At 46.2% G+C, this 22271-nt stretch overlaps 1 protein-coding gene across 1 annotated transcript in view; it reads left to right on the top strand.

Moving 5' to 3' along the window:
• The window catches only part of LOC311241526 (interferon alpha/beta receptor 1b-like), a 43436-nt gene extending 27765 nt beyond the window's left edge, over nt 1-15671 (top strand). The window contains exons 6-8 of the mRNA XM_084330374.1: nt 12400-12545; nt 12901-13070; nt 14669-15671. Of these exons, the coding sequence (XP_084186500.1) occupies nt 12400-12545; nt 12901-13070; nt 14669-14900 (548 nt within the window). The 3' untranslated portion in view covers nt 14901-15671. The remainder of the gene's footprint in view (nt 1-12399; nt 12546-12900; nt 13071-14668) is intronic.
• The last annotated feature ends 6600 nt before the right edge of the window (nt 15672-22271 follow it).

The following is a 22271-nucleotide window of genomic DNA, read 5'->3' as shown; positions in this document are numbered from 1 at the left end:
ACACACCAATTATATGATGTGCCGTGGAGAGGGGTGATAAGGTAAACGGAGGAAGGGACCCAGACCACTTCTTTTTTGCATTAGGAGCACACGCTTTGGCCGGCCGGTCATATCACTCTGTGTTCAAACCACTAGTATTTTTGTTTATTTCACCTTTTATATCTTATTCACTTTTATACCTTGTTCATTCATTTTTATATAATAAAACTACCTCAAAAGTGTTTCATTCTTTACTTCTTTTTTTAAATCTTATTACCGATCGGGTTTTCAAAGGTTGCAGACCCGACAGTATCCTGTATGATAAGGTTGGGTGGTCTTCTCTGGCAGAGAGACGTGACTTGCATTGGCATGTGTTTCTGTATAAAGCCATTATTCACATATCACTTCATTGCTGTATTGGAACTCGCACTCGCTCTGGTGACTGGCTTAACCCTTTCACTGCCACACTACAGAAGGTTAACCCTTTACTATCACACTATGGTAGTAAAGGGTTAACCTTCTGTAGTGTGGCAGTGAAAGGGTTAACCTGCTGTGTATTGTCGCAGTGAAAGGGTTAACCGTTTGGTAGTGCGGCAGTGAAAGTGTTAATGGTCCCCAGAGTTTGCGCTCAATTAGGAAAATCTGCTCTCGGCTTCTGTGCCCCCCCCGACACGTGGAATGTTTTGCAACACTTCAAAACTCAATACTTTAGTAGTCTGCATCGGTGGTCAACCATTTCACCTCAGTCTGTACAGTAGTTGTGTAACTGAGGGGTTACAAAACCCTGACTGTATTAAAGATTGTTTAGATTAAACCACTACTAAATATTATTATTACTTGCCAGACAGTACAGTTAAATATGGCAGACACTCAATATACGGCACAGGGACAAAGAGATAACGTTTACAGTATTTTATTAGCAATATCAAATGTACAACTGAGAATTAGTACGTTGCTCTTTTATGGCGAATGATAGTAGAATGTCAGAGTATCAAAGTCAGTGGGAATGAATAATTCCTAGGTTAATAATACTCGACCGGAACGCTGCATGGAGTGAGATGGCGATACAGGGCAAACGAGGGGTATAGCTGGAGACTGGTGATTTCCCCCACCAGAGGAAGCTCCAGAGGAATTGAAGAATAGTCGGATACTCCTGCTGGTCAATGAAGAAAAGGGGTCTCATACGGATCCAGTCCTTGTAATCCAAGTGCTCGATAGCAGGGTAATAGCTCTTAATCCAATGCCCGACGGCAGTGATGATAGCTAGCTAGCTTCGTCCTCGAAGCTAGCCCGATGCAGATCTTCAGGTGTAGTTAAATCCAAACGCCAATGGTATTAACGATGCTCTTCTCCACGTTACTACGTTTACACAATTCACTATAATACACCAACAATGGTTCTACAATATCAAGGTTGTATCTAAGGAGCTACTGGCTATCCGTAACGATACACCGTGGGTAGGTTCCACTGCTCACATGTCCAATCGTTCTGCTGTTAGGTTCACCTCGTGTTCTTATACTAATTACGTTAAGTCCACACACACTTGCTAAGGTTCACACTAGTTACTGGGTTCACTTCGCACTTCACGTGTTTAGGTTTCGCACTGCTGCTGCTTGCGCCTTTCACAATATATACTCAGAGTGATTTCTAGAGCGCAACCGAATCTCTTGTCCGGAATCAATGCGCTGGCCAAGGGCATGTCTCAACTTGTCCGGACTCGTCTTTGAACTTGGGGGGCGCGACTGTTGGCGCCGTCAATGCCAAGGGCGGTGTCCAATGAGGAAAGCGAATAATGGTATGATTCAAACGGAGGCTTAAAGGTATATAGCTTATATATATAAATAATATACAAGTTATATAAAATAATAAACGTAGATTCTCAGTGTTAACACTTTGGCTGCCATGAAACGTGTTTTGATGTCATTGCGGGCCATGCTCAAGTTGCCGGAGGACGCTGTACAGCGTCCTTATATCAATATTTCAAAAATCTGCGATCGGATTCATATGTCCCCTCCGCTGGCCTGAGATCCACCAGCAGGACCCACTGAGCTCTCTGGCGGTTCAGGAGCGCCATCTGGTGGCCGATCGGCGCAATCGCTTAAACAGGATGTGCCATAGAGGTTGTGCTAGACGTCCGTATTGCTTCCGGCCACTCGGTACATGTCCCGGGACTCTGGCTCGTCACGCTACATAGCGATCGATTGCCAATAACTCGATAAACAACATGATTTGGACGTATATACCATTATACAAGCTGGAGATGGACCGAGTAAATCGCCATCCCATAATGATAGAATTTCTACTCTACTATGATCGCCCAACGGCGCGCGGAGACTGGGGTGAGTTTGAGCGTGTAACGTTACCGTCTTCGATACTAACTGCTATTATCAACATTTGACCCACATTAGATGATTGGTATAACGCTGCCCACGGAATTATAAACGCCCCCTCGCCCATCCGGTCAACATCAGATGACGTGTAGTAACTTCTAGAAGTACGTCTAGTTGGAATTTTTTATATCGCGCTGATTGCCATCAAACTGTATTTCATCATCAATATAATGCATTTGGGGCTATATATCACGTTCTGGAGAAAGCTGCAGAAAGAGATGAAAACATACTTATACATTAGACCATACTTTACTATGAATATGTGAATGAAAAAGTTTAACGTTGCTACACAATGAACAATACATATAGGACTTTGAATGGGCCCTAATAATGGCAATGTAGCAATAGAATTTAAAAAGTTATAGCCCTGCAAAGAAGGGGACTTTCTAAATAGACAAATAGAGCCGGCAACCTATGGTATATCATGAATTTAACCCAAGGCAACCAAAGTGTTAATCTGGCCCTTCAGAACAGCCGCCTCCTAATTAGTCTGCACCTAATTAGTAAATAAAGGGGCACAGATTAATATTAGTGTCCAGTCAACTTCTCCATACTGTGTTATGAGGAGTTGGAACAATCTACAAAGTCAGTGGGTCATGGTCGTCGTCAGGGGAGTCGGGGATCTCCGGCAGCTCTATCAATTTAGCTACAGGTCGGGTGTAAGTCCGCCCTTGGACGATGACTTCTGCCGCTCTGACCTTCCCATCGGAACCAGTAATCACTCTGCTCACACGGCCGGCCGGCCACGTAGCTCGGGGTAGTGACTGGTCTATTATCATTACGACAGTATCCACTTTCAGGTTGTCCCTGTCTTTTACCCACTTCTGACGGGCTTGAAGGGAGGGTAGATAGTGTAGGAGAAAGCGGGTCCAAAACTGGTCGGCCAGTACTTGGCTGTGTCTCCACATTCTCCGGCCGTTCATCTCGTCTTGTCTGTACACCGCCTGAGGAAGGGCAGGGTCCAGCCGCCCCATCAAGAGGTAGTTTGGGGTGACGGGGTCGATGTCTGCTACGTCGCTTGAGACGTAACCGAGGGGCTTAGAGTTCAAGACGCCCTCGATCTCTGTGAGGACTGTCATCAGGACTTCCTCAACCACGGTCTGGGCCCCAAGTACGGTGTACATAGCAGTCTTTATGGAACGGACCTCTCTCTCCCAGGTTCCCCCGAAATGAGGGGCGTTCGGGGGGTTGAACTGGAATGTGATCTGAGTAGGAGCGAGGCGGGTCTTGAGTTCTTCACCCATAGCCAGGAAGCTCTCTCTCAGTTCTGTGTCTCCTCCTCTGAAGTTTGTCCCTTGGTCGGACAACAGCACTGATGGGGTTCCTCTCCGGGCTTGGAATCTCCGGAAGGACATGAGGAATGAGTCCGTACTCATGGTCTGGAGGATTTCAATGTGAACAGCTCGGGTGGTCATGCACTTGTACACGATGCCCCACCTCTTCTCTGTCCCTCTTCCTTTCTTGACGTTGAATGGGCCGAAGCAGTCCACGCCCGTGGAGTGGAAGGCCCGCTCGACGAGTCGGAGGTGGCAGGGAGGCAGGTCGGCCATCATCGGGATACTAGGCTGTGCCCTCCACTTGCGACAGGTTGAGCAAGTCCGTTGGAAGCAACGTACAGCTTCTCTCCCTTGGAGTATCCAGAAGCGTCGTCGGATCTCAGCGAAGACTCTCTCGGCCCCCGCGCGGTGCACCACCTTGTCGTACTTCTGGATGATCAGCTCGGTTATCTTGTGTCGGCTGTTGAGGACGATGGGATGCTTAGCATCTTCGGTCAAGTTTCAAGTTTCAAGTTTCTTTAATAGTTGTCATACAGAAGTACAGAATACTTTTGTACAAAATGCTTCTTACTGTTGCGCTCCAGAGACTGTGCAAGACAAGATAAGTATGAAATAAAAACATAGTAAAATTAGAAGTAAAAAAAAGAGGTCACAGTGTTCAGTTTAGACATATGTTCGATGCAGAATAGACGTAGTTACCATACAATATACAATACTGTGCAGTGTACTAATATACAATACTATATAGTGCAAGGCAGAAATGGAGAAATGGGACGAGGTGCAATTTAGGTACAATTCACAGTAGGTGTACGAGTTGTAGTGCAAATCCTTTATCAATAAATATAAAGTGTAAGTGTGTTTGTGTGATCTAAAGTGTGGAGAGTGGGTGCTGCAGTGTGTTGTTTGTTTGAGTGAGTGTGTGCGTGTGGGTGTGTGTGCTGTGTGCATTTGATGGTTGTTGCATAGTGATTATTGTTCGTTTAGCGATTATTGTTCGTTTAGCAGCCTGATGGCCTGGGGATAGAAGCTTCTTCTGAGTCTTTCTGTGCTCGCCTTAAGACTCCGGTATCGCTTGCCTGACCGCAGCAGTTCAAAGAGGCAGTTGTTCGGGTGGCTCGAGTCCTTAATAATTCTCTTAGCCTTCCCCTTGCACCGCTTGTTGTAAATGTTCTGGAGGGTGGGAAGCCCCCCTCCAATTGTGCGTTCGGCTGAACGTGTCACTCTTTGTAGTCTGCTACGGTCTTGTGCAGTGCTATTCCCAAACCAGGAGGTGATGTTGCCGGTCAGGATGCTCTCTATTGTACATGAGTAGAAGTTCCTAAGGATCTTCTGACTGACTTGGAACTTCCTTAGGCGCCTGAGGAAGTAGAGGCGTTGTCGTGCCTTCTTCACAACACTGTCAATGTGTGTGGTCCATGTCAAGTCCTCGGATATGTGGGCTCCGAGGTACTTGAAACTGTTCACTCTCTCAACCGGTGCCCCGTCGATGCTGAGGGGGCTGTAGTCCTTGACCCCCGACCTCCTGAAGTCCACAATCATCTCTTTTGTTTTGCTGACGTTCAGGGAGAGGCAGTTCTCCTGACACCACTGTGACAGGTTCTCTACCTCTTCCAGGTAGGCCCTTTCGTCGTTGGCAGAGATCAGGCCCACCACTACTGTGTCATCAGCAAATTTGATGATGGTGTTGTTGTTCCGCTGTGCTACGCAGTCATGTGTGTACAGGGAGTAGAGGAGGGGGCTCAGAACACAGCCCTGGGGGGCCCCTATGTTGAGCGTGATGGATGAGGAGGTGCAGTTGCCGGCTCTTACCACCTGGGGTCTGCCCGTCAGGAAGTCCACGTCCGGGGCCCATCTCAATCGACCACCCACCCTGATGAGGTGCTGGGCGTCGAGCTCTGGGGCCAAGGTGAGGAGTCGACTGTCTGAGGGGACTGGCTTTTTCCCTGTCAGGCAGTCTAGTTCTTCTGAGAATGAGTCTCTTTGGGCTCTCCTTAGCAGAAGAAGTTCGGCTTCTTTGTAGTTCGATGCGTTGAGGTCTGTGGTGGGGGGAGTCTCAGGGTGGTGCCATAAGAATGTCCTTTTCTGAGCACTCTCAAGAGTTAAGCAGTCGTCTAGGTTCGGGTCCGTTGGAGCCGGGGCGTGCGTCAGCCCGCAGAACATAGACTTCTTGATCTCTGACTCATCTTGACTCGCCTCCCGTGGTGTGGGGGTAGGCCACTTCTCCTCCGGGAGCTTGAGGAACTCAGGACCGTCACTGTAAGGGTTTGGACGTGTGAGGTTGTCTAAGGACATCCCCCGTGTGATGACATCCGCTGGGTTCTGCTTGGTGTCAACGTATCTCCAACATGCTGCTCCTACCAGGTCTTGGATCTCGGTGACTCGGACTCCGACGAAAACCTTGTACCGACAGGAGTCGGACTGGATCCAGGTGAGCACAGTCATAGAGTCTGACCACAGGATGGTCTCACGCACCGGTATGGTGAGTTCACTTTGTATCATCGTTGCGAGTTGCGCTCCTACCAGAGCTGCGCAGAGCTCTAGTCGCGGGATCGACTGCTGCTTGCGGGGAGCTATCCTCGAGCGGGCCAGGACGAAGGCTACTTGTACTTCTCATCCCTCTTCTCGGGCTCTCAGGTAAGCCACCGATCCGTACGCCACTTCAGAGGCATCGCTGAAGACGTGCAGGTCTATCTGACACGTCTCCAGCCGCACTGTAGGGGGGAAGTAACTCCGTTGGATGGTCACCTCTCGGAGTGAGTCGAGTTCTCCCTCCCATTCTCTCCAGGTGGAAGCCAGGTGCTCGGGTATGGGGTCGTCCCAGCCCTGCTCCTTGTCCCACAGTTCTCTCACCAGCATCTTCGCCCGAGTGGTGTAAGGTAGGATACACCCCATTGGGTCATACTGGCTGGCGAGTGTTCGGTACACACTCCGCCGAGTGGTCGGTAAAGTCTTGGACCTTCCCTGATCCGTGGTCAGGGGTGTGTGTGTTTGTAATGAAGCGAGTCTGTTTTGAAACGCCAGACGAGGCCCAATGTCATTTCCTGCGCTTCACCTGGGGTGGTCGCCATCCAGGTCTCGCTGCTTGCGGCCTTTGTCTCTGGGGGGAGGCTGCGGAGGACTTGAGGGTCACTGCTGGCCCATTGCCTGAGGTCGAATCCACCTTTGGCCAGTGAGGCTCGTAGCTTCAGTAGGATGCTCTCGGCTTCTTCTGGCGTAGATACGCTCTGTAGGCAGTCGTCCACGTAGAAACTCTTTTCCACGCTGTGTCTGACCTCCTTGTCGGCTCCGGGGTCTTCGGCCACGTGCTTCTGTAGCGCGAACGTGGCGCAGCACGGGCTGCAGGTGGTGCCGAATGGGAGTACCTCCCATTGGTATATCGAGGGTTGTTCGTCGTCGAGCCTCTCTCTCCACAGGAACCTCAGCAGAGGCTTGTCTTCCTCCATCAGTCGCACTTGTAGGAACATTCCCTTGATGTCGCCGCTGATGGCCACTTTGTCCTGGTGGAAACGTAGCAGTACGCCGAGGAGGGAGGGGCCGAGTGTCGGGCCGGGCAGGAGCAGGTTATTCAGGTTCTGTAGTCCAATCTGATAACTGCAGTTGAATACGATGCGGTTCTTTCCGTTGTGGGTGACCTTGTGGTGGGGCACGTACCAGGACTCGGTCGTCTGGTCTGCCTCGTGGTCGTCGATTTTCTTTATGGCCAGCCGTGATCAGCTTTTCGATCTCGGCGCGATATATCGTTGCTTGAGGGGGGTCTTTGGCGAGATGCCGCTCGGTGTTCTGTAGATAGCGTTGAGTCACTTCCTTTGACGCGTGCAGGGTGGGCTTCCCTTCCCGCCTCAAGAGTGGAGTCGCGTATCTTAGCACTCCGTCGACCTTGACCCTCGTAGTCTTCTGCTCGAGAAGAACTATGGCGTACTTGTCCTCCTTGGAGCGAACCATTTTACGTTCGTTCTTGAATGGCAGCGAGTCTAGTGTCCATAGTCTCTCAACGTGCTGCAAGAGGGTAGTGTCTTGGTCGCTCACCTTGGTGTAAAGGCAACGTGTGGACGTTGGTCGGTTGGAAGGCCCGGAGAGAGGGCCTTGGAGCGTCCAGCCCAGTTGGGTCTTAACCGCGGCTGGGCAGCCTCTGGGTCCGATGTGGACCGCGTTCGTTGGGACGATGAGGTCTGCGTGGTCGGAGCCTATGAGCAGGGTCAGTGTGGCGCCGTCGATGAGCGGTATGGGCAGTCGGCGTAGGTGTGCGTACTTCTCCCTCAGCTGTGGGATGGGGTAGTCATAGCGTGACAGACCTATGTTGTGGCTTGTGAACGCCTTGTTGATGCTGTACCGCTTCTCGGGCTGATCGATCGCTGCTATGGTGAACGAGACGTTTTCACCCTTTATTGTCTTTAAGTCTCGTCGAATGGTACGGATTGTCATGGTTTCCTCTGGACCCCGCAGGCCCAACTGGGTCGCGGCGGAAGCGAGGAGGAGAGTCTTCTCCGACCCGTCGTCGAGGACGGCGTAGGTGTCGAGTACCTTGTCCCCGTAACTGAGGAGCACTCGCACCACCTTGAGGAGCACTCAGGAGCTCCCGCTCTTCGCAGGGTCTATGTAGAGTACTTCTGCTCTCGAGCTGCTTTGTGGGGCGGGTCTCCGTTTGTTGCTCTCGTGTAGGACTTCTAGGTGGGCGCCGTCACACTTGCCGCACCTTTTCTTGAGGCGGCACTCAGCTGCCATGTGGAAGCAGCGGCGGTTCGCTTTAATCCACTGACTCAGGTCTTCGGCAGTCAATTTCTTAAATGCGTCGCATTGTGACAGCCAGTGTTCGTTGGGGTCACGGTGATCTCTTTGCCGCCGAAAACGTTCTTGGCGGGATGGGGGGAGCTTCTCTAATATCCGCTCCACGTTGGAGTTGGCGTACAACTTGTACATCCCCTTCTCTCGTTGTGACCCGAGCATCCCTACCAGGGATTGTACTTTAATGGATAGGTCATCCAGGGCTCGATTGTCTTTAGCTGGGGGGAGACGTTCAATCTCCCGTATCTCCTGAATGACATAGTCCCATGTACGTCCGTAACGCGCGTCGAGGGCCACCAGGGCATCAGAGTAGGGAGTCTGTGAATTTCTAGTATGCCAGCGCTATGTTGTGCGCTCTGGTTACTTTGAGGTGCTTGAGGAGGATGGCATATTTGTAGGACTCGTCCTGTACTCCGGACATAATGGTCTCTAAACACATGCGCAGTAGGGCTGCACGATTTTGGGAAATAATCTAATTGCGATTATTCTGACAGATATTGCGATTGCGATTTGCGATGCGATTATAACATATTTAAAAAAAAATTTACAAGAAGAATGTTGCTGCTTTCTGTAGTCGGGTCCCAACTGCAAAATTACTGTATTACCCTGTATTATACACTTTTACTATCATGTAGACTATTCTGCTTTGTGTTTACATGTGATGTATTGTATACATGCACATTTATTATGTTCTTGTGTGATGTATCGCACATTTTATTGCTGTGTGATGTATTGCAAATGTTATTGCTGTCATCTTGGCCAGGTCTACCTTGCAAAGGAGATCTTGTATCTCAATGGGACTTCCTGGTTAAATAAAAAAAAAAAAAAAAAAGTTTATTTTTTTTTTTTTAATTGCAGGCTTGGCGATTTGATAATTGCATCATTCCAAATCGCGATTTCGATTAAAAAACGATTAATCGTGCAGCCCTAATGCGCAGTTCGGTATACTGCGCTCTGTCTTCTCGCGTAAAGTCTGGGAATGTGGGTGTCCCAATGTAGGATGCCATGGATGGCTGTGACACTGATGCACGTAGGGGGAGAGGCCTCCTTGGCGAGTCTCCCCGTACGTGGGGTCGTGGGTTCGTGCTGGGTGGGAACCAGAGGCCGGGCCCCCAGGTACTGCTCCTCGGTGCTGTCTGTTGCTTAAACTCACCCCTGGGACGGGTTGGGGGTTCGTAACGCAGCGTGTCGGGGCTGAGATCGGGGCTGTACTGTTCTTCCTGGTCTGAGATGGGTTCGTGCGTGTGGGCTTTATGTCCTCCCTCGTCCTCCGCTAGGCTTTGTAGTCGCTTGGTCAGCTTCTCTGCAACGTAAGCAGGTTCTTCCCGTAGGCTGGGTCCCGTGTAGATTGGTCGGGGAGGGGAAGGTGCCCTCGACCCGTGTCGTGATGATCTCCGGGAGCTCCGGGTGGAGGAGTGGGGAGTCACCCTCTGGAGCGCTTGCTCCATCATTTGTGCCTGCAGACGGTCTCGTTCCGCCTCGCGCTGTGCATTGGCGGCGTCGCGCTGTGCATTGGCGCGGTCTCGCTCCATGGTTTCTTGAGCCTGGAGGCGCCTCTCTTCCAGTCTGATGGTCATCGTGGCGTCAGCCTGGAGGCGACTCTCTTCCAGTCTGAGGTGTTCGCGTTCACTCTCTCGTTGCGCCTGGAGGCGGTCACGCTCACCCTGGAGGCGGTCTCTTTCCGTTGAAGCTGTCAGCGTGGCGATCAGGACTTGCGCTAGCCTCTGGTCGGCCTCGCTTGGGGATGACGCTGATGATGGTGATCTGGAGTTGACAGGGCTTGGCGTTGACCTGTTCTCTTTACGCGCTCCGAGGTCCATCTCGGGGGCGCTGTATTTTATCTTCTCCCGCGCTCCGAGGTCCATCTCGGAGGCGCGGTACTCTTTTCTCTGGTGCGCGCCGAGGTCCATCTCGGGGGCGCGTTCTTTATCCTCTTGCGCTCCGAGGTCCATCTCGGGGGCGCGTTCTGTACCTTCTTGCGCTCCGAGGTCCATCTCGGAGGCGCGGTCTTTATCTTCTGGCGCTCCGAGGTCCATCTCAGTGGCGCGGTGGTCTTTGGGCATAGTCAAGTCATGTCCCGCTTGTCCCCCCCGTGAGCTAAGTCAGTTTCGCTTAAACCAGCTTGGGTCTCTACCAGTGGGGCTGACAGGTCGATAAGGTTGGGCATACTTAAGCTACTAATTTTATCCGTGCTTAACGTCCTTTTAGATAAGCTAGGAGGTAGATCTACAGCGTAGTTCTCCAAGTGTGGAGGGGGCTGACGCTGGCGCCTAGGGCGCTCTAGTGTGGGGGAGCCGTTTGGAGAGTGTCCGCCGCTGGCCATATTATTATTAATATGATTATTATTACTGATACCCTCCGGCTCGAAGGACCAATTGTAACTGAGGGGTTACAAAACCCTGACTGTATTAAAGATTGTTTAGATTAAACCACTACTAAATATTATTATTACTTGCCAGACAGTACAGTTAAATATGGCAGACACTCACTATATACGGCACGGGGACAAAGAGATGATGTTTACAGTATTTTATTAGCAATATCAAATGTACAACTGAGAATTAGTACGTTGCTCTTTTATGGCGAATGATAGTAGAATGTCAGAGTATCAAAGTCAGTGGGAATGAATAATTCCTAGGTTAATAATACTCGACCGGAACGCTGCATGGAGTGAGATGGCGATACAGGGCAAACGAGGGGTATAGCTGGAGACTGGTGATTTCCCCCACGGAGTGGTAAGCTCCAGAGGAATTGAAGAATAGTCGGATACTCCTGCTGGTCACTGAAGAAAAGGGGTCTCATACGGATCCAGTCCTTGTAATCCAAGTGCTCGATAGCAGGGTAATAGCTTTTTTTTTTTTTTTTTTTTTTTTTACTTTATTTTTTAGCGTTTATCGCTTTTCTGGTCAAGCATGACCGACAGTTGTAGGGTGAAACGGGAGAGAGAGCAGGGGGAGACATTCGGCAAATGACGGCGAGTCCGGGAAACGAACTCGGAGTCAACCAGATCCCTGACGCAGCACGGAGTCCCGCGACGCAGCGCGGTAACATGGTGTGCTACTGGAGCACCCCAGGGTAATAGCTCTTAATCCAATGCCCGACGGCAGTGATGATAGCTAGCTAGCTTCGTCCTCGAAGCTAGCCCGATGCAGATCTTCAGGTGTAGTTAAATCCAAACGCCAATGGTATTAACGATGCTCTTCTCCACGTTACTACGTTTACACAATTCACTATAATACACCAACAATGGTTCTACAATATCAAGGTCGTATCTAAGGAGCTACTGGCTATCCGTAACGATACACCGTGGGTAAGTTCCACTGCTCACATGTCCAATCGTTCTGCTGTTGGGTTCACCTCGTGTTCTGATACTAATTACGTTAAGTCCACACACACTTGCTAAGGTTCACACTAGTTACTGGGTTCACTTCGCACTTCACGTGTTTAGGTTTCGCACTGCTGCTGCTTGCGCCTTTCACAATATATACTCAGAGTGATTTCTAGAGCGCAACCGAATCTCTTGTCCGGAATCAATGCGCTGGCCAAGGGCATGTCTCAACTTGTCCGGACTCGTCTTTGAACTTGTCTGGGGGGCGCGACTGTTGGCGCGGTCAATGCCAAGGGCGGTGTCCAATGAGGAAAGCGAATAATGCTATGATTCAAACGGAGGCTTAAAGGTATATAGCTTATATATATAAATAATATACAAGTTATATAAAATAATAAACGTAGATTCTCAGTGTTAATCTGGCCCTTCAGAACAAGTTGTTTTAATTCATTTTAAAATTGTTTAATTTATTGACTTTTCTGTTTCTATATTGTTTCTCAATGATTTTTCTAGAATAAATAAAGATTGAATGAATGAATGAATGAATGAATGAATGTGTGTTCGTGCCAATTGGCTAAAAGGGGGGCATGGTTGTTTTGTCTATTTGGACATAAATAAATTATGGATTGTGTGTTTTTACCAGGAGCGACACCATGGTGGCAGATCCTGCTGTACTTCCTGGCCTCTCTGACGGGCTGTTTCGTGGTGGTCCTGCCCCTCCTCTACGCTGCCTTCCACTGCTGCCGGGTCCTGAAGGGGGCCTTCTACCCGTCCATACAGCTGCCTGCGGTATGCCTCTCCTGCCACTGTCACCCGCTATAGACAGGGTCCCGCGAAAAAGTCTTAAATTTAACAATCACAAATTTAGACCTTAACCCTTTCACTACCACACTACCAAATGGTTAACCCTTTCACTGCGACAATACAGAATGTTAACCCTTTCACTGCCACACAACAAATGGTTAACCCTTTCACTACCACACTACAGAAGGTTAACCCTTTCACTACCACACTACAGACTGTTAACCGTCTGCAGTGTGGTAGTGAAAGGTTAACCTGTAGTGTGGTAGTGAAAGGGTTCAAAGAAAACATAATAATGATTTTGATAAGACATTACATCTACCTCTTTGTCTCTCCCTTCCAGTACCTCTCTGACTCCTCCCCCGGCTCTGACATGCCTCGCCTGCTCTCCCCAGAGTCGGAGTCGGTCTGTGACAGGGTGAGCGTCTGTCCGGAGGCGCTACTCCTGGAGATCCACACCCCTCCCCCCGAGCTCGTCTCAGTGGGCCTCTCTGGGCCAGATCAGGACAGCAGGTTATCCACCACCACCTTTTTTTATAACTGTATTTATTTTTAAATGTTTAGCTGTGACCAGCAGCTCTATAAGTCGCTCGTCGTCAAAAGTGTCCCCATCCTCTAGTGCAGTGGTTCCCAAAGTCAGGGTCGGGACCCAAAGGAGGGTCGTGAGCCGCAGCGGGTGGGTCGCCAGATGATTAAAAAAAGAAAAGAAAAAAAAAGTCCAAAAAAAAAACGTTTTATTTTTTTTGTCAGGCCACTGAACTTAGAAGCAGGCCAGGACAGTGTTTCTAGTTGCAGCAGCGCAATAGTTGGATAACCTAGGTGGGGAACAACCAGGAGATCACTGCAACTCACACAAGTTAGAGAACTATCTCTCTCTCTCTCTCTCTCTCTCTCTCTCTCTTGCTCTCACACACACACACACAAAAGGAGCCGCATGTGATTGGTGGAGGCGGGACCCTTACAAAAAACTGTTGTTGCTAATCAACACATGCTAGCCTGTAATAATCCCCCCCAGAAAAATCTACTTTGCATTTGATATATTGCAAATATATACCATCACACACACTGGCATTTAAAGGGTTAGAATTATAAAATTAATATGTGGTGTTATGATCAGGGCTGAAGTTGAATAAAAGATTGTATTATTTTCAATCTGACATTACAAAAAAACTGAAAATCCATCAAAATCAGTGTTGTTGCTAATCATACATATGCTAGCCTGTTTTTTAACAATAATTTGTGATGCCATCGCAAACACTGGCATTTAAAGGGTACAAATAAAAAAATCCTGCACCAGAATGCAGGAAATGAAGTCTTTGTAACAAGAAATGTCCTGGTGGGGGACCCCCAGACCCCCTGCTTAAAAAGTGGCCTGACTGGGGCTATATTTTGCACTATATTTCCTGGCCTGAATGATTTCCCCAGTCTGGCCCTGGTTAAAAGCCTCCAATGCTTATTAGTGTGTGTGCGTTTGAACGTGTGCATGTTTCAACCATACATTTCCATTACATTTTTTTTTTTTTTTACCTCCTATAATAGTGGGGGTCGCGGCTCTCTGACCCCATTATTTTTGGGTCGCGGCCTGAAAAGTTTGGGAACCCCTGCTCTAGTGCAGGGGTTCTCAATTTTTTTTATACCATGACCCCAATTTATTTAGGATTTTTTTAGGCGACCCCACACTTAATGTATTGTGTAATTTCAACGTGGAATTAAGGAATATCAAAATAAAAGCACACATTGTTGAACTTGATCATGCATATTTATTAGAACATTTAATTACAGCACTATGTTATCAATACACATTTATAAAACAAGGCATATTTAGCCAAAATATGTTGCCAGAACAAAAGAATTAAACGTTTTTTTTGCCAATGCGACACCCACGACCCCTGTAATATATATTACAGAAATGTCGGCCTACTGAAAAGTATAATTCACTCAATACTTGATTGGGGCTCATTTTGCATCAATCAATGCGCCGTGGCACGGAGGCAACCAATATATTTCCTCATTATTCTAATTTATTGAGATGTACCTGCATAAAAAATATATAAAAGACAATCTAAATAGGGCAGTTTTACTGAGGCTTTAATATGTGGATCTTGTGTCAGTGGCAGGCACATCCGGCAGGGCAGTGGAGACTCTGGGGTCTACTCCACGGAGGGAAGCTTCAGCCGGCACCAGCACCAGCAGGCTGACAGCGGACACTCCTCCCTTGGCGGGGACAGCTCCTGGCAGGGCCCCCCTCTCCTGAAACAGCTCAACATGGAGGACATGGGCCCGGTGCCCAAGGGTGAAGTGGACAACGCCATGGACGAGGGTGTCATGGACATGTGCGTCTGAGCTGGATGGATGGATGGATGGATGGAAGGATAGAAGGAAAGAATGGGTGTGGTGTGACTCGGGGAGTGTTGTTACTTGATGGAGAACAAGAAAGAGAGAAGGCTAAAAAGGCTGCATTTGAAATGTTCCTCCTCAATGGTCCCTGTGATGTTCCTCATGTTTTTAAGTGACACGAAAAAGATGGAGAGAAAAAGGAAAGAAAAGAGGATGTCATCATCTCACCCACATACCTCCTGAAGATGGGAGGAGTCCATATCGCACGTACATTAGCGCTGCTATGATTCATGACTTGTTTGCCTTCTCCTCACCTACCGTCTCGGGGGGGTTCAGACGGAACTAGGCTCATCTGACGACTGCTACGTTTCATTAGTCGTTTGCTACGTCCTCCCTGACTTTCCCTCCTCGGCTCTTGGTGACACGTAGCAACGCACGTCACTAGGGGTGTAACAATACATCGATGCATCGATCCTAAGGTGACGATTCAACTGCATTGATTTGAAAATGTTAGAATCAATTAGAATTTTTTTATATATATATATGTCGATTTCTTATTGACCTATATAGTCCATTCATGCTGAGTGAATCAGTTCCCCAAGCCACATTTTGTGTATAAAATTTTTGGGTGGGAATTAACTGATCGAAAATGTGAAAATGAAAATGAAAACCTTTTGGTTTCTGTTCGCCGCAGCGAAAAAAGCCGGTCGCGGCACAAGCCAATCAGAAATCAATAGTGGGGCCCATAGGCTTCACGTTGCCATGCCTCGGTTTAGCCACGAGCGATGGGGAAATACTCAAAGAGTGATTTTTTTTTTTTTTTTTTTATATATATATATATATATAATAATAATTTGAATAATTTAGCTGTGGTTTGTCCAAAAGGCCTGACAGCCTATTTTCTGTCCATGCTGAAGACGAGAGGGGAAGGGAGGAAGAACACAGCCTTCCCCCACAGGCAGTGCTGGCCATTGCTAACGTAGATCAAGGAGAAGTGACACGCGCTGGAATCAAGGAGAGAATTCAACGATTTAGTCCAAAGTAGAACATTGGTGCGCACACATTTAACCCTTTCACCACCACACTACAGAAGGTTAACCTTTCACCACCACACTACAGAAGGTTTAACCCTTTCACTACCACACTACAAATGGTTTAACTGTCTGTAGTGTGGTAGTGAAGGTGTAACCTTCTGTAGTGTGGTGGTGAAAGGTTAACCTTCTGTAGTGTGGTAGTGAAAGAGTTAACCATCTGTAGTGTGGTAGTGAAAGGGTTAACCTTCTGTAGTGTGGTAGGGAAATAGCGTCTTGTTTTATTTCATCTTGTGTTTATTTCATATTTTAGTCAGATTTGGACTAAATCTCTAAAGATCCCTAATATTTTATAATTTTTTATTATTATTATTATTTGTTCCCAAGATGAGGATCAGGTGAAGGCTGCATATAGCTGAAGGGAAAATTGTCTGTTTGTGTGTGTGTGTGTGTGTCTTGTCTTGTCTTGTCTTGTCTTGTCTTGTCTCGTCTCGTCTCGTCTTGGAACAAATCAGAATCTGCATAGAATCCATGTTGTAGGATTTAACCCTTTCAGGTGTACAATCAATCCATCACATGAGATTAGAATTCTGAGGACCGAACATGTTCTGATCGTGATTTAAACGAGTCACGACGGGTCATTCTGAACATGTTCTAGTCGTTATGTGAACGAGTCACGACATTGAAACCTATGGAGGTCTAGGATTCCGAGATGGAATTGCGAGTAAATGTTCAGAAGAAACTTACGCCTGTTTTAAACTGGGCCTTGATTTGTTCTTATAGTAATTCCACAGAACGATACGTCTACAACTGGAACAACAAAACCAACTTACCTGTCTCTGTCCATTTGTTTGTGTATCTGTATCTAATCTCAAAACAAAATGAATCGGTCTGTCGTATAGTAACTTTAGTACGTTTTTAACTTCCATTTTAAACTGATTATTATGTGTGTGTGGCTGTGTGCACACGCCTGTCTGCCTTTGTTACATTTTATTAACAACATTTTACAGGAAAAGGTTTTGACGATATAAATGTCTTTAGGTCATTTTCAAACTTCTGTGTGTGCGTGCATTTGTGTCTTTCTGTCTTGAGATCAGGAGAATGTGGCTAGGTGTATTATTTGAATACATTTTAATTAATTAATTTTAATTAATTAATTTGTTCTTTTATGATTCTTATAGAATCTTAAAACAAAACCAGGGTCAGTATTATTGTGGTTATTATTTTTCTTCATTTTTGACTTGTGATCAAAGAGGCTTCGGCTCCCTGTTTGTTCAGCTCAGGTCTCGAAGGGACCAAGTCTCCTCTTTAGCCACTCTTCCTATTTCTTATTGTTTGTTTCTCTGTTTGTTGACGTTCCGTCTGGGAACAGAACACATGTGTAACTTTGCAATTCCACAAAAGACCTTAAAGGGGCAGTTCACCCAAAATAAAAAATAACATTTTCCCTCTTACTCAGAGGGCCATCTATCCGTCCAAATGGTTTTGATGTGATTTGCTGAGTTCTTTTTTTGCGGCCGAGACGTCTGCCGTCACTCCCAATACAATGGAGCTGAACGGCATTGTGTTTGTGTGGTGCTCAAAGTGGCAAAAGAAAGAAAATACATTTGGAGATGAACTTTCCAGACAGAGACATGACAGCACCACTCTGTAATACTTGCATAGTCCATAAATCAATCGTAACATTTAATCTGCTCAAGCTTTTATTACAGTAATTGCACATGTGTACCGGTATATGTGTATTGCTTTTTCGTTTTGAATATTGCAGCTATAAAGGCCTTGTGGTATAAGAGCAGTGTGTTGAGGCAGTTGGGCAGTAGCATGTTGGTGATACAACTACTTATTTTAAGTGTTGTGTTCATTTCAGCTCAATGAAATTATGAGGTAGCAGTCCCTTCAAAACAAGGAATTGTTATTTTTTTCCACCTACATCATTTCACGGAGCTGTGATTAACACAACACGAGGATTCAACAATGTCTCCGATGTAAGGATGACTACATAACGCTTATTTTGATAACTGGCTATCTGTCATTAACTGGATGGCCGTGTTTTTATAGATTTCTTTTACTTTACTTGAGTGGTTCCAAGTGGTCTCTCTCTCTTGCTCACACACACACACGATATAAATCTATCTAACTTTACCAGATGACATCTGTACAACATAGGCTACACACAGCGACCATCCATGAGTTCTGCCCATCATCACACAACAATGCGTGGTAGTTGTGTGATGGTAGTAACATTGGCTAACTACAAAAATGCGCCTGCATGGTAACTGATTTACTCATCATTATTAAAACTGACTGAAACTCATGTCTACAGTACAGGCCCCCGTCTTCGTTTGCTAAACCACTGCACAATTCACCCATTAGCACCGTGTCAACACCCTGCTCCTGTCCTGGACGTCTGTTGAAACTGTATAATACCTTAACTGTGAAGAGATGTACTGCTGGAGTGTGTATGTGTACAAAGCAACGGTTGTGTCAATAATGTATTTTTTTGTTTGTTATACAGCTACCATCTGTCACATCTGCAGTAACCATGTTTAATGGGACAATCATTCATATTAAAGAAACCGGATCTACTATCCAACACATTACTGTGATGACGATTGATTGTGCTGTTTATTGATTTTCTTATTTATAGATTTATAATAATCTATAAATAATCCCACTTCCCAGAATCTCCTTCACCAAGGTCTCCCCGACCTTTATCGCCCTGACTGGCTATCCTGTCCTCCCTTACCCTTTTTTTATCCTTCCAGGGCAAGCCAAGTTTCAAGACCTTGAAACTTGTACTATCCTAAAACACACATGCCCCCATCTAACATTAACCCGTTCCTACTGTACCTCCCAGTATGCTTTGCAGTTCCTTCCTTCGTAGGAGTCCCTGGCCCTCCCTCGACAGAGAGAGAGATAACTCAAGGTCGGCCTTGAGTTATAACTCCTACAGACTCCTGCTAGAGCTCGTCGGACCCAGCGGATGAGGTAATAATAATAATAATAATAATAACAACTTCGTTTTATATAGCGCCTTTCAGAGGACCCAAGGTCGCTTTACATAGGGGGGGGGGGGGGGAGGGGGGAGATGACAAATTAACAAACAGTGGACAGACACAACATATACATATGATGATCCAAATAAAATGGCTAGGTTAAGTTATGAAAGCTGGAGGGAAAACAACATTGTATTTGAAGTTACTGCACTTTGCCTGTATATTACCTGTATAATTATTTAAGGAAATCGTGCAGCAGAGTGCAGTATCTGCTTTTTTGGGGTTAATTAAAATAATTACGTCATATTTTTGTATGCCTAAAGATTACTTCATTAATACATGTTAAATAGTTGCAAGGAGTACATTTGATCATTTAGGGGACATTTCAATTGTACCATTTGTTTTGGATAAATAATATATGTAATTTTTAGTCAATAAAATACATTTGGCTCTCTTTTCTCCTAAAGAGTTCGACCGTGGATCATAATAATAAATATAGTGCACTGTTGTGTATGTCATAAATGTCAATATGAATTGAAAATGGGGGACCCTGATGGAAACAAGACAAACGTCTTTCTCAGGTCTGCATCCCCTTAACAATTGTATGTATTGAGCCGTACTGTATTGTACCCATTCTGCAATCTGTTAAATAAAGTTTTCATTCATTCATTCATTCTACTGATGACTATTCTTTTACATTAGCCATATCACAGCAGTTGTTAAACACTCAAGCATAATTGTATTAATCAGCCCACATTACAGTTATATGTTGACAACACTTTATATTCAATATATATAATAGCATTTCAGGGGAGTGGCAGAGAGACAGCATTAGTCAGTTTTTCTGTGGACTGTCCCATAACCTAGGATAAGTTACAAAAAATATTATTTGCATAGGCTAACGTTACATACTGTAACATTTACAATATGCATGCATTCATATTTTTCTTGTGCTTCTATGGTCATAAATACACACATCTTAATGCTATCTATAAGACATTCATACATGCACAAAGTGAATATGGAAATGCAGTGAATATCATACCTCAAACTGTTTACTCTGCATTTCTTAGCATTTACATTTCATACTGTAACCATTGATACTACTCAATTAAGCCAAGAAAGAAGTTTGGTCAACAGAACAAAATATACAAAGCAACCAATTGCATTCCACAATTTTTTTTATTATTATAGGCCTATAATATGTCCATGTAGAGGTCCAGTCTTCCACTCCTGTTGTTTGTAGTGCTAGGGCCTTTCTGTGAATGAATGAATGAATGAATGAATGAATGAATGAAAACTTTATTTAACAGATTGCAGAATGGGTACAATACAGTACGGCTCAATACATACAATTGTTAAGGGGATGCAGACCTGAGAAAGACGTTTGTCTTGTTTCCATCAGGGTCCCCCATTTTCAATTCATATAGACATTTATGACATACACAACATACATGACATTTATGGCATAGGGACATATAGGTATTTAGTACTGATACATTTGTGACATAAACGGTATTCCAATATACAGTACTGTTACCCCTAGATCCTGACAGAGTATATACATATGATGGGGAGGGGACTGTACATTAGGAGGGGGTGGGTGGGTGAGAGAGAAATATACATACGGCGGGGAGGGAATATATACATGCGGTGGGGAGGAGACTGTCTATTAGGAGGTGGTGGGGGTTTTGGGCATTTACGGTGGCCAGTTTCGAATTGCAGACTCCCGTAGGTGCTCTTTAAGAGCGGTTTTGAATGTGGGCAGGGATTCACATTCCTTTACAGCTTTGGGTAGGGCGTTCCACATTGTTGTGGCATAATTGCGAAACGTGTTTAGTCCCTTGTTTGAGCCGAATCTGGGTTTAACATGATTTGTTGAGCTTCCTCTGGTGTAGTGGTTGTGGTATTCACTGACCTTTGGGAAGTATTTTGACATGTACATGGGCACCCCGGTCGTATAGTGTATCTTGTAGACCAGGCCCATTGCAAGTTGCTGTACTCTGTCGTCTACTCTAAGCCATCCTAGGTTGTCAAAGTGGGCAGGGGTGAGGTGGGTTCTGGGGTTCAGGTCAAGTAGTAGTCTGACCAGTTTGTTTTGTGATGTTTGTAATTTTGTTTTAAGCGCCTTTGAGGTGCTTTGGTACCATGAGGTGCACGCATAGTCATAGTACCCTTGAATGAGTCTTCAGGGTATTCTTGTTTACCAGAGAGGAGATCCGGTACAAGAATCTAGTTCGTTGGTTGACTTTTTTTATTACATTGGATGCCATTTTGTCACAGGAAAGATTTGCCTCTAGGATGGAACCCAGGTAGGTAATTTCGTCTTTCCTTGTGACAATATTGTCACCCACTGTAACTGAGAAGCCGTCGGTCTTGCTGAGTTTGTTATTTGAACCGAAGAGAATGGACTCTGTTTTGCCCATGTGTAATGATAGTTTGTTATCAGCGAGCCATATGCAGATTTTGCCTAGTTCCGAGCTGAGGGTTTTTTCAACCTGCAACTTGTTCTTGTCAGAGACCAGCAGGGCTGAGTCGTCCGCAAACAGGAACAAGTTGCAGTCACAGGCTGACGACATGTCATTTGCATAAATTAGGAAGAGTAGCGGTCCAAGTATGCTTCCTTGTGGAACACCACAGCTCACTGTGAGGGGGGGGGGGTAGAGTACCGTTTACCTCTACCATCTGTTCTCTCCCCTCCAGGTAGGATTGCATCCAGCTCACTGATAAGCTATCAAAACCAATTGCTTTTAGCTTGTCCATTAGAATGGAGTGATTGACAGTGTTGAAGGCCTTTTGTAGGTCCAGCATGACCATGCCGCAGTATTTGCCCGCGTCCACCTCTTGTTTGATGTGGTCGTTCAAATAGAGGAGGCATGTGTCAGTGGAGTGGGACGTTCTGAAGCCAGATTGGAATTTGTAGATTAGATTTTTTTCCGCCAGGTACTTTTCGACCTGTTCGTAGACTATTTTCTCCATGACTTTCGAGATGGAGGTAAGAATAGAAACAGGGCGGTAGTTGCCTGGGTCTAATTTGCTGCCCTTTTTGTGCAGAGGGGTCACTCTCGCAATTTTGAAGTCCTTGGGGACGTGCCCCTGTTTTATAGAGAGGTTTATTATGTGTGTGATGACTGGGGTGATGGCGGCTGCTGCGTCTCTGAGGAATTTGGAGGGGATGTTGTCATGGCCAGTGGCCTTGTTAGGTTGGAGGGCGCTAAATTTTTTGAGTACCTCATCGGTTGTTACCATTTCAAGTTTGAAGTTGTCTTTGTGGACCCCTAGGTTTTTGTAGTATGCTACTATGTGTTCTACCCCATAATGCCCTGAGTGGGAGGGTAGTTTGTTTACCA

The sequence above is a fragment of the Notolepis coatsorum genome, assembly GCF_963971535.1.
Source record: "Notolepis coatsorum genome assembly, chromosome: 15".
NCBI lineage: Eukaryota > Metazoa > Chordata > Actinopteri > Aulopiformes > Paralepididae > Notolepis > Notolepis coatsorum.
This window is presented reverse-complemented; position numbering and strand designations above follow the sequence as displayed.